Below are 11,440 nucleotides of genomic sequence, written 5' to 3'. Positions count from 1 at the left end.
ATAAAATGCAATCATTATTTTCTTGGGATCTCATTGGCCATTAATAACTCCAACTGGTCCTGAACCTGTGACACATTATCCCGAACTGTACCTGGTTGGTTGTATGCTTTCAATAAGGAATCTGCATCGACTTTATGTAAAACTATTTACATAACGCACACACGATCTTATGTACGAGAATGCCCCCTTTGAAATGCCATAAAGATCGAACCGAACCGTGCGGCCTTTTCGCATTTATTATTGAGATAGGATTGGCTTTGTTTCTGCTCGTAGCAGAAAGGGCCCCTTTTTTTTGTTTATCATCCGAGGGACTGGGACCGGGACCCTCTACCTGTTCCGATGCAATTCGAGATTTATTTTGTCCAGGGCCCAACCCTAAGAAGGAGCGCTGAAAACGAAAATCAGAAATCGCCTGGAGGTAACAGGTTTCCACGGCTCACTCGGCTTGATTTTTCGAGTTTTTCGAATCCACAACAGGTTTCCAACAAAAGGGAACAGGTAAAGTTTTTGTTTTTCGAGCTAAGGTTCTTAGGGTCTCGCTGTTCCGTGAATGCGGCAGGGTCAGGGGTACGGGGTAAGAACGGTTTTTTGGCTTACAGATTCTTGGAAAACCTTCGAGGAAATTACAATGACAAAGGGAAAGTTCGAATAAGAAATCAGAAATGCAAACATGTTTCGGTATTAATATTATGTATTTATTCATACTCTCTTAAACATAGATGGAAGACAATGATTAAAGCTGATAATTTGTGCATTTCGTTTTAAAATCTCCACTTGCACAGTGTGGAGAGTTAAAGCTGTTGCGGATGTTTAGAGACCGATTCCGTTGGAGTCTTTAAAGCTGATTGGGAAGTGGGTTTGTTTTTCGGATTTCCCATTTTCCTCGATCACAGTTGGACGAGCTCGGCTTCCAGTTGTTCGTTCTGGGCGTTTTGCAGCTCCTCCTCGGAAGTGGGCAGTGGGAGCTCCTTCGGCATGCTGTGGTTCTTCAGTTGCTGGTGACCCGATGCCTTGAAGATTTTGCTGGCCACCTTGAAGATCTTCTTCATGGCCTTGGCTGGGGTGTAGGTCTTCTTCTGGCAGACAGGAGTGGCGGTGTAGGTGGTGTTCATCAGAGTTTCGTAGGCCATTTTTGCTGTTTAGTTGGTTGGTTAGTTGGTTGCTTGGTAGACTGAACTTGGCTGTTCAACGTTGCGATTGAATGTGATGTCCTATTCGGCATTGCGCACCGCTTAAATACCCGATCCTGGCGAAATCAACCCCTAAGCCGACCAATCAGGACGAGTCCTGGCGCGCAGGTGTTTCTCGGTCTCTCCAAATATGAGAGTCACGCATTCCTCAACTCTCTGCAGGTAGTTCGGGATCGTTTCGGGTCCCTTTTTTGAGCGACCCTTGCACGTGTGCGAAGTAAGGCCACAATTTTCGTAGGTCCTAAATAAATCTCTCCCTCGATTTTCGTCGTGGGAGAGTATAAATTCGGTCGAATGCCTATAGGAGGACGATGCGGCAAGCATAACAAATAGGAAAAAATGAAAGAAATGAAAAAATAAACGATCATCCCTTTTGCATCGGGTTCGGGTTAGTAATTTGAGTGGTTTGTTTGCGGAGGACTCGGCTCGAATTTATGCCTTGATTAGTTTTTGGCTATTAATTGTTAATAGGCTGACAGTGGAGGATAAAATTGACAGACCCTCGTTAAACACATGTTGTCGGCAAACGAGAAATATTTACACGTCAACATTTCATTTTTGATCAGTACAGGTAGATTGTGGTCCTTTGGAGTACAGTGAACTATCAGTTGGAGGTGCGCGGGGATTTTCCAGATTCCACGCTCACTGCAGCGGAATTGATCTGGCAGGCTTCACTGTTCTCACACTTGTTCTTCGGGGTTGTTGTTTTGGTTCCTTGCAAAATTTGAATTTTGTGCGTGATGAAACCCGAATTTCTTCCTTTATTGCATGAAAGGTTTCTTTATCTTTCCCTTAAATCTGCTATTGGAACTTAAGATTTTTCTGGATTTCTTGTTGCATGGAACCACCACTTTGGAAATATGGCTTTCTGTGACAGGTTTCACTGTCCCCACACTTGTGTGTTTGGGCTCTCCAAGAAAATTAAAATTTCATCTCGTGTTGAAATTCGAATTTCGTCTCCTATTGAAATACTTGGCACTTGTAATTTGGTATTCATTCGTATTCCAATACAGTCGCATTAGATGGAGTGGGATTGGATCCTGGCCCATCCACTTGGGGGGTGACCAACCAGGAACCTCGCGTGTTTGTGGCTCGCTTAACTATTCCACAGGCATAATTCCCTATAAGCACTTGAAGATTTTATTTTGGTGGCGTTTCAAGTTTAGTTGTTAGTGTCAGGTTTCCTGAAATTCAAGCGCCTGAATGAAGCCTGCATAATTAGCTTGTGGCTATCGTGAAACAAAATATTGTGGATCGAGTGTTGTAATATGATTTATGTTGCATATTTCTTATGAAAAATTATTTACACTGAGTATATATGTATTCTTTAATTCGTTGAAAAATGGGTGCAAGTTGGATATGCATTGGCATTTTAAGCAACTTTATTTGATTTCAGTTCGGTGGCTTTGTAGCCGTAAATTCAATATTGTCATTAAAATAATTTTAAGAATTCACGGGTTTGTAGCATTTTAAAAATGATTTCATTAATTTTAGACTGGGTTATTTGCTAAGGGTTTCTTCTAATTAGTTCTTGAAGAATTCTTTGTAGTATTTTAATATTTGTAGATACAAACAGTTAATTTTTAACTATTTACTATAACATTTTAAAATACAAATGGAATTATAAAATATTTTTATTAGTTTTTTCATAAATAGATAATGCCAATGAATTTCTATTGTATATGTAACAAAAATCTCCTTTTAACCATAACAGATCCAGAAATTGTATGAAAGACAAAGAAGAATATTTTGTAACATTTTTGCCTGACCACATAAACGTAAATAAATTCGTTATTGTGCTTACGGAAGTATTTCCAACTGCATACCAGCAGCATTTTTGGATTCAAATGGTCTCCAAGCAGGAATGAATACAATGCAGTCACTAATTGGAATGTGGTCACCAGCATAGCGAGTCCAATTTAAAATACATTTTTCAAATCAGAATTGTATCACAGATTTTAGCTATTCTTCCAATGGTCATTCAATTTGGAATTTCTTTTTTTCCAGCCATTTATTTTATACTATTTTTCAGAATAAAGAGACATTAGAATTTCCTTTTTTCGTTTTATTTATTTCTTATATGATATTAGTGTTTATAGCTAAAGTTTTACATGGAAGACAATGATTCTTAGCCTAGTTCCTATACGAAGACCCTAACAAACAAACATGGAAGACAATGATTCGACTAAGACTAACTTAAGGCTAATAAGACACGAGGAATCACAATGAGTTAACGATAGTAACGCTTGATTGTGATAATTGAATATCAATTAGAGTTGTGTTTCCCTTGGGACGCGAGCCCAAAGAATCCAATCTATGCCTAATATCACCCTGAGATTACGAACATGCGAAGCTGAACCCGCATCCATCCGACGACCAATGGACGGAGACACTTGCACTTAAAGCTGCCAATTGGAGTTTTTCCCGGTGCATCGAGGAGTGGAACTGTGCATCCTGGCGATGCTTAGGCCTGAACCCAACGGTCGAACTGCTGGCGCAACTGCTGTTCGTGGTGCTGACGAGCTCCCTCGGCTGAGGTCCAGAAGAAGGTACCGCTGGTGGTGCGGGCGAAGTGGACCGGGATGAAGGTCTGCTCCGGATGGACGGGCACGATGCTCTGTTGCTGACCCTGCTGCACGATCATGGCCACGTTGGTGGGGCACTGGCGGAGATCGGTGTACAGTCGCTGCTCCAGCTCCTCGTTGGCCATGTTATCGCAACTGGCCGCCGGATCTTTGCGCATGTCCTCCAGCGAGGCGTTGACTGCATTTTGGTTCTGGATCTCGGCCAGAGTCTTCCGGAGTAGCTGCTTCTTCTTCACCAGTCGCAGAAGGGGTTTGACCAGTTTCCTCAGACTCCGCATGGCCATCGTGTGCTGATCTGATTTCGGCTCCATCACCTTGCTGCTCTCAAACTTGTATTCCCGTGTGATGAACGACATTGTGTTAAGGTTTTTGAGATTTGTAATAAAACTTGGGATCTTAGTTGGTTGCACTCGGTTGAGAGTTGGTAGTATTCTGGTTTTCCTGCTGCACGACCGACTCCTTATATACGATTTGCTCTCTTTGGATTCTCTCAACGGGGGAGAATTCTCGCACAGAGCTGCGATTCTCTCGATCGATGGACCCAGCCAATGGGAAGGCAGACTGCATGCAGGTGGTTGCACAAACAGTGAGAGCGGGAGACAAAAGAGAGTGAAGAGAAAGCGATCTCGGGATCTCAAAAGCATGTCCTTACCCTTGAAAAAGCAGGGTATGATGGATTTTTGTGTGTGCATAAAAAAATGTTTTTACAAGTTAAGAGGTATATAAAAATAAATTTAGTTTATTTTTAAGTAATATAAAAGCGTGCATTTACATAAATTAATATAAATTAGTAATGATGATAGGGGCAAAAGTAAGATTGAATTTAAATAAATTAAATTATAATAAAATAGAGCAAGTTAAGATATCATAAACTTTATAAAATATATAGACATTAAAGATCTGTATCAAAATTAGACTAAAACATATTAGCAAGAAATAAATATATATTAAGACATTTGATATAAAATAGCTTAAAAAATTTTTAAAAATAAATAATTAAGAAGGGCGTATGTAAGACGTACACCTGTAAATACGAACGTACATCTGTAAATTACAATAAATACAAATACATCTGCTTTGTATATTTAACAATTATTTAAAATATTACAATTAGTATTGATTTTTAGGAACATCGCATACCATCCTAAATAATTTACTATTAATTCATATGTGTTCCACGTGATTCAAATGCTGGGTATTACCCACTCGAGTTGCTCATTCGATGCAGGTTTTTAACGGATTTTTTGACAGTCTCATAGATCTCGGTCCGTTCTCGATCTTTCTCCCCCTCTGAGAGTACCCTCCCTCACAACCTCTCTTTACCTGCTCGACTCTGTCGCAAGAAAAGTAGAAATCCCTAAATCCCAAACGTAAAATTCCAGGAGAGTACCGAGCGGACAAGTCGAAACTTGTTGAAAAAATTCCAATCCCGAGTGTGAGGGAAGAGAGATTTTAAAATTCGACACACTATCCGAAAAAAGACGGAGGATATGGACAAACAATGGATTGGCATATCTCGGAGATACAATCTCGCCGCTGGAAATACCCAAACGGACAAGGGACTTGTCCGTTATTTCATTGAGACAGCCCAGAAAGTGCCCCTAAGTCCTTCCGTCCGATCGTCCTTTTCCTATTTTCCCAACCTGTAGGTAGTTGAGCAAAGTAACGTATTTTTCGGGTACTTGGCATTGCGATGGAATGGAGTGGGATCGGACTCTCAAGGTTAGTCAATATGCATTAATGCCGCATTTCGGGAAATCTCGGCAGGTCCTTTTCAGCTCCTTCCGATCGCATTTGTTTGTCATTGTTGTTCTTTCCCGGTTCGAGGGACCTGCTCTGTTGATGCGTGAAAAATTTTCGACGCGGGAGAAGCACGTACAGATAGGGATCTTCAGAGTTTTGGTTTTTGGCTCGGTTTACGCATTTTACTGGAATTTCGTCGGCACTTCGTTTATGAGTCGCCTTCCTAATTGTTATGTGCCCTTTTCCCTTGCCCCGAAGGTTACTTTCATAATTTTGTAACGGCTACGAGGACTCGAGTTTCTTGTAACGGCCGTTTCGTTCCTTTGGCCATCCTTACGGTCATTAGGAGGGTCCCTAATTGGCCCCCGTCTGATTGCTGTGCCCCGCATTACGCAGAGCTTCCTTGGTTTAAGGTTCTCCCCTTTGCAGTGGAAACCTGTTTATTATTTTGCGCAATTCGGTGGGGTGCATTATATCAATTTCAATCGCAGTGAAGCAGAGTCAAGGGGTTAAATTGGGGTCCACACTTGCCAGGCTCTTGATTGTCAGAAGACGTGACCTGATTTGACCCTCTCCACACTTTACACATATCTTTAACCCTTCGGTTTTCGTTTTCGGCTTATTAATGGAAGGCGTGGCAGGTTGATTTTATGTAAGATGGCTTTCCTCCGGTGATCAAATTAATAATGGGAAATATATTCAAATAATATTGAATATTTATTTCTACGTCTAGTTAAGGTAGTGCTGTAAGAAATGCGATACAAAATTAAATGCACGTTTGGATATTCTTAAATTACATAGTATGTATTTAAAATGTATAGCCCACGGCATAAGAGCGAATTTTATAATTTTAGTAAATATAAATAAATTAAACTACGTAAAATGTACATACATATATACATTTCCCTACTGTCCAATGTTATTGTTAATTTCTTTTTAAAGAATGTATAGTTCAAAAAATATTTGAAAGAAGACAATTTGAAACATTTTTCGATAAACAAATCAAAAGTAAGGTACCATAACAAAACCATTTTGAAAAATTTTTCGAAATAATTACATTAAAAAATATAAATAAAATATTTAACAGGAGTGGGATTTACATTCATTTTTTTACATACTTTTTTAAATTTTATATTTTTTTAAATTTTATATTATTGTATAAATAAATATTGTATACAAGAAAACAACAAATTTTTGAAACAGTATTTGTTGTCAAAACTAAATAGAAAAAGAATATTGTTTATAAAATCAGTTGTTTCTGTTACTTTTCATTCTTTGCGCTGCATTAAATACTTTGTTGTTGCCAAATAGGAGCATTTACAGAAATGTTTTATTGTTCTTAACGCAAAGTAAGAATTGAAAAAGAATGGTATAAAGAAGACCGACCATCCCACAGTCGCAGTGTTTGCACACGTGCAACAAATTTCGATCCTTGAAATATGAAACAAGTCTCGACACGATCGCTTGGTACAATTTCAGCTACGTTCTTTAGAAACTATGTCTCTTATTTGCCAAAGAGCTCAGTGCTACATATATGGTTTTTTAGAGTAAGGGTTTCTTCTACAATCTTATCTGCAAGCATCATAAGCCGATCTCAGCGATCTTCGCGGCGATGATTGCTTTTTCATGGCTGTTGATGGCCAGCCAGTAGACCGTTAAAAAACCTCCGTGAGGTGCATTAGTTTTGGGTCATTTGAGGGGTCGTTTCGTTTTCGTCTCGTTTAATCCTCTTTTATCGTGCATTTCTGATGTCTTTGGGGTTACGCTTTGTGTCTCGCATTTTACCTGCCGATGCTGTGTGTTTGACCCTTGCACGTGCACAATGATGGACCCTTTTTTTTGAGAATGCAACAATGTTCAATCCACGGACGTAGGAGTGGGGGTGGTGGTGGAAGGGTACCGAATATGACCGACGAATGCCACTCCAATCCAGCGTAATTGTGACCTTCCGGAAAAAGGGATTAACTGCCGCCATTGTCCAACTTTGAATTTTTGGCCTGAAATCAGAAACGCTCCTGTCCACATAATGGTAAAAGGGTCCTATAAAATCCGTAGAGTTCTTCGATTTCAATACAATCCGACAAAAAATGTACCCAAAATGTAAATGTTCTGGAATTGTAAGAAAATCAGTTGAAGCGACCAAGAAGTTTCCCCAAAATAATCTTTTGAATAGAATTTGAATTTGAGCGTGATGTTTTTGTGAACGCCGTTGATTGATTGATGCGTTGGGCTCAAATTATAAAATCAAATGAGAAGATCCCTTAAACGATAGTCTTTGGGGTTGAGAAATTGAGTGTGTCCTTCGCTTGTTTCATTTACGGGGTGTGGGGATTTATTTGATGGTTGGGTAATTGAACGCGTTTGTCCTCAGTTTTATATACATATTTTCGAGGTTTTTAAGTGCTTTTGAAATTGTAAATTCCTTACACAGTAACTTCAATTTCACTCATACACTTATACTCATACTCATACTTATATAGGTTGCAATCAAATGTATGTTGAGATTGGTTGTCAATATTCTACGTTCTTACATATACATATGTGGAAAATATTATAAAATCCTTTTGAATATCAAAACAAAACATAAAATGACTTTTGTTATTTGCTTTATTTATTTTTTATGATTTTTTTTAAAGAATTTTTTGTATATTTTTTTCTTTGCAAATATGTAACTCTTAAATTGTATTCTTTGAATAAATATTTTTTAATATTTGTCTGAGTTTTGTATTTCTTTTAGGGAATCGAATCGATGCATATAGTAAAAGAAAATAAAGTAGTATATTTATGAAAACGATTGTTTTAATTGCGAAAATATGAGAGTTTAGTAACACTTCTTGCTAGTTAGTTATTCGTTTTTTTTCTGTTTGTCTTGGTTTTGGCTAACTAACTGAAAACTGGGCCAGGAAGAAAATTTTTTGTTTAAGAAAATAGTTCAAAACGATTACACCTACACACACCTATAGAATAATGCAAGGTGCGTATGAGGTGAAATTTTAGGAATTATTGCAAGTTCCCTAAAGATGGATGACATCAACCTGTTGTGTGGCTTCGTTGTTCTCGTCCTCTCAAGTGTGAAAAATCGCGCACTTTGAGACAAAAGAGAAATCCATATAAATTTTGGAACGGCACTGCCAATTCCAAGAATGTCAGGTCGAATGACAAAAATGCCAGACAGTGGATAATTTTCCTGGCGCCGGCGTCCTGTCGTTCATTGTCCTACTAACGACTCGAGACGCCTTTGCTGCGTCTTACCTGTAGCAAAACCAAAGTGTTACCTGTACCCCTAAAACCTTATCGTCAAAACTGTCGTAAAGGAAAACCATTTATTTTTTGTTGATAATTTTAAATAGCGTCACTGTTTCAATTACTTTACTCTACTTCAGACAAGGCCAAAGTCATTAATAGTCTCAAAAAAATATATATTCAAATTTGAATGGGCAAAGTGCATTATCTTGTCGTCGATTCGGCTTGCCTCAATCGGCACTTTAGGGATCGTTAGTTATCGTTTAGTTTTATGGATGCACTACTCAAGTGGCTGTGGGCCAAGCCCCACGAAAAGCGAAATGAAAATTTTCCGCACTGGAACACAGTTGTTTGGTTGGTTTGGTCATGGTTGAGTTTGATTCAGTGCCAGACACAAATATCATTTTACAGCCGATAACATTCCATTCGGGTAGTTTTCATAGCTGATTAGTAAAGATTATTGTGGCATGGTAAACACTTGCGCCTCCTCGCCCAGAAAGCGGCACTTGAAACGGCTGAGAGGATCTAAAAGGACCTGATTTGGGCGGGTTTACCATATCGATTGTGGAGTGACGCCCGAAATGCATTTTCGAACACGAGATCATCTTGCACATCGAGGCATTAAATTTCAGGAGCTGGGATGGATGTTCGTGTTAGAAACTGCACTTGACAATTAAACTCAGAAAAAAAAACAGATGAAATCCGTGTTGTCAAATATAACAGGGATCAGGACAGGACAGGGATTTGGTGCCAGGACCCTCGTCGTAATCCGATCCCTCGTAGCCCGAAAGTCGCGCTGTGGAGTCTCGAGTGTTTAGGGGTTGAGCATCATTATTTACGATTCATGCTCCATTGGGACTAATGGATATCCATATGCAGCCGACAATTTGTGAAATATTTTAGACACCTATTTGTTAAAATCGAAAACCAATCTAAAGCCACATGGTGTCTACGCTTGTTTATAATTTAGTTTAAATATATGGCTGAGGAAGTTTTTTATTTAAAGAAGCTGGAGTATTGTGTTAATTTTACCCGTTTATCATAATGTAGAAGGGTATTCGTGTTTGTTAAAATAAGAGAGGAGAGCGTACCCGACTCCTTAACAATATACATTTTTGTATTTACCAATCCATCGTCATTTAAGACACATCATCCTAAAATTCTAAACAAATCATATTTTAGAGATATGGTGAATATTATCGCAGGCTAATGTTTTCATTAATCGAACCTAATATTTTATATTTTCAATATAGGCTTAAAGTTAATTCAAAGATTAGTATGCGTACTTTTAAGTAAATAATATATTTATGTGTTCAGCCTTTGACATTTTATAATGATTTTCTTAAACTTTAATTTCAACTTTAAAATTGACTCCAAATATCAAAACTCCATTATAACTATATTAACTATATTATATTAAAAATATGATCATAAGATTAAATCCAATCTTAGGTCGACTAATGTACGACAATAAATTCAATAAAATCGTTGCGAACACTCCTCTGAAATTAAAATAATTACCAAGGTCTTAACGAGTCAAATTGATTATGCATAATAGACTTTTAAATATTGAATAAAAGAATTTCACATTTTCAGCTTCACTGCATTCCGTTTGAACCCTATATACTTTGTTTTTGTTTCATAGTTTATCTTTTCTTATCCCCTTCGTACTTTCTTTACAGCAAATTTATCTTGCATCTAAAAATCTAAATTAATTGATTTGGAAAGGTCTCCTGCGATTATCAATTTCACAGTATTTGTACGCTTTTGATATATCCCTTGAGGCAAAAGGATACGCAAGCTAATACACTACACACCTATTTGTTAAAATGGATAACCAATCTAAGGCCAAGAAGCGGTCTAGCATCGTTAAAAAAACGGGGATAGACAAAGATACAAATTTAAACCGAATTTTAGTGGAACATTTTCGAGCTAATGTCGATCGGTCGTTGTGGCGGTCAGTTTTCCTTTGTAAACACGTGTGCGAGGTTTTCCTTTGTTAAATTTTATTTTCTTTTTTACTTTAGTGCCCTTGGCCCTTCCCCTTCCCCTGCCTCTGCCCCTGCCACTTCCATTGCCCTTGCCCACAACATGACTTGCCTGTGTCCCCTGTGGCGTTGGATTTTATTGATTTTGGGTTTCCAATCTTTTCTCCTCCGATGTCTTCGCTTTTTAGGGGCGTTTATCGGGCATTGTCCATGTAGAAGCAGTACATAGGAAGTCCATATATGAAGATTAGAAAATTTTTAACGTATTTTTTTTTCATTTTTGGGGGCGGCGTTCTGGGAGTACAGCCCAACAATCAGCTACAAACGATATTGTTAGAAGATTGATGGGAGACTTTCTGGTGTAAATTGTTAACACTGTTTTCCCTTTGACTTTGGAGGTCTTTGCATGGCGGCCCAGGGCGGTCTGGGCGTGGTCCTCGCCCTCTTCCGCCCCTCTCTGTGTTCCACTGAAAAAGTGTTGTCTAGTGAGTTTTAAAACATTTTGTAATGCCTTGAGTATGTATGCTTAAGATGATTAGGCCTAAGCAGCCTTTTTAGTAATTTACTAATGAACCTGAAGATGCCAGATAGGAAGTGAGTCGGGACTTTTGAAATAAAAAAGGAGTTGCCCTAGTTGGAGCTGATTAAAGGATCTGCTTATTCGGCATGAATTAGGGTTGCGCCATCGTTA

At 38.5% G+C, this 11,440-nt stretch overlaps 2 protein-coding genes across 2 annotated transcripts; both read right to left on the bottom strand.

Moving 5' to 3' along the window:
* Positions 1-673: 673 nt before the first annotated feature.
* Positions 674-1,202, bottom strand: LOC6605713. Its single transcript, XM_002030493.2, has one exon. The coding sequence runs from the start codon at positions 1,128-1,130 to the stop codon at positions 888-890; it is 243 nt and encodes an 80-aa protein (XP_002030529.1). The 5' UTR covers positions 1,131-1,202; the 3' UTR covers positions 674-887.
* Positions 1,203-3,258: 2,056 nt separating this feature from the next.
* Positions 3,259-4,222, bottom strand: LOC6605712 (enhancer of split malpha protein). Its single transcript, XM_002030492.2, has one exon. The coding sequence runs from the start codon at positions 4,129-4,131 to the stop codon at positions 3,655-3,657; it is 477 nt and encodes a 158-aa protein (XP_002030528.1). The 5' UTR covers positions 4,132-4,222; the 3' UTR covers positions 3,259-3,654.
* Between the last annotated feature and the right edge of the window lie 7,218 nt (positions 4,223-11,440).

Source organism: Drosophila sechellia, chromosome 3L (genome assembly GCF_004382195.2).
Source record: "Drosophila sechellia strain sech25 chromosome 3L, ASM438219v1, whole genome shotgun sequence".
In the NCBI taxonomy this organism is placed as follows: Eukaryota; Metazoa; Arthropoda; class Insecta; order Diptera; family Drosophilidae; genus Drosophila; species Drosophila sechellia.
This window is presented reverse-complemented; position numbering and strand designations above follow the sequence as displayed.

Coding starts and splice junctions, on each gene's coding strand:
- LOC6605713 (XM_002030493.2), bottom strand. CDS start 1,130: ATGGCCTACGAAACTCTGATGAACACCACCTACACCGCCACTCCTGTC.
- LOC6605712 (XM_002030492.2), bottom strand. CDS start 4,131: ATGTCGTTCATCACACGGGAATACAAGTTTGAGAGCAGCAAGGTGATG.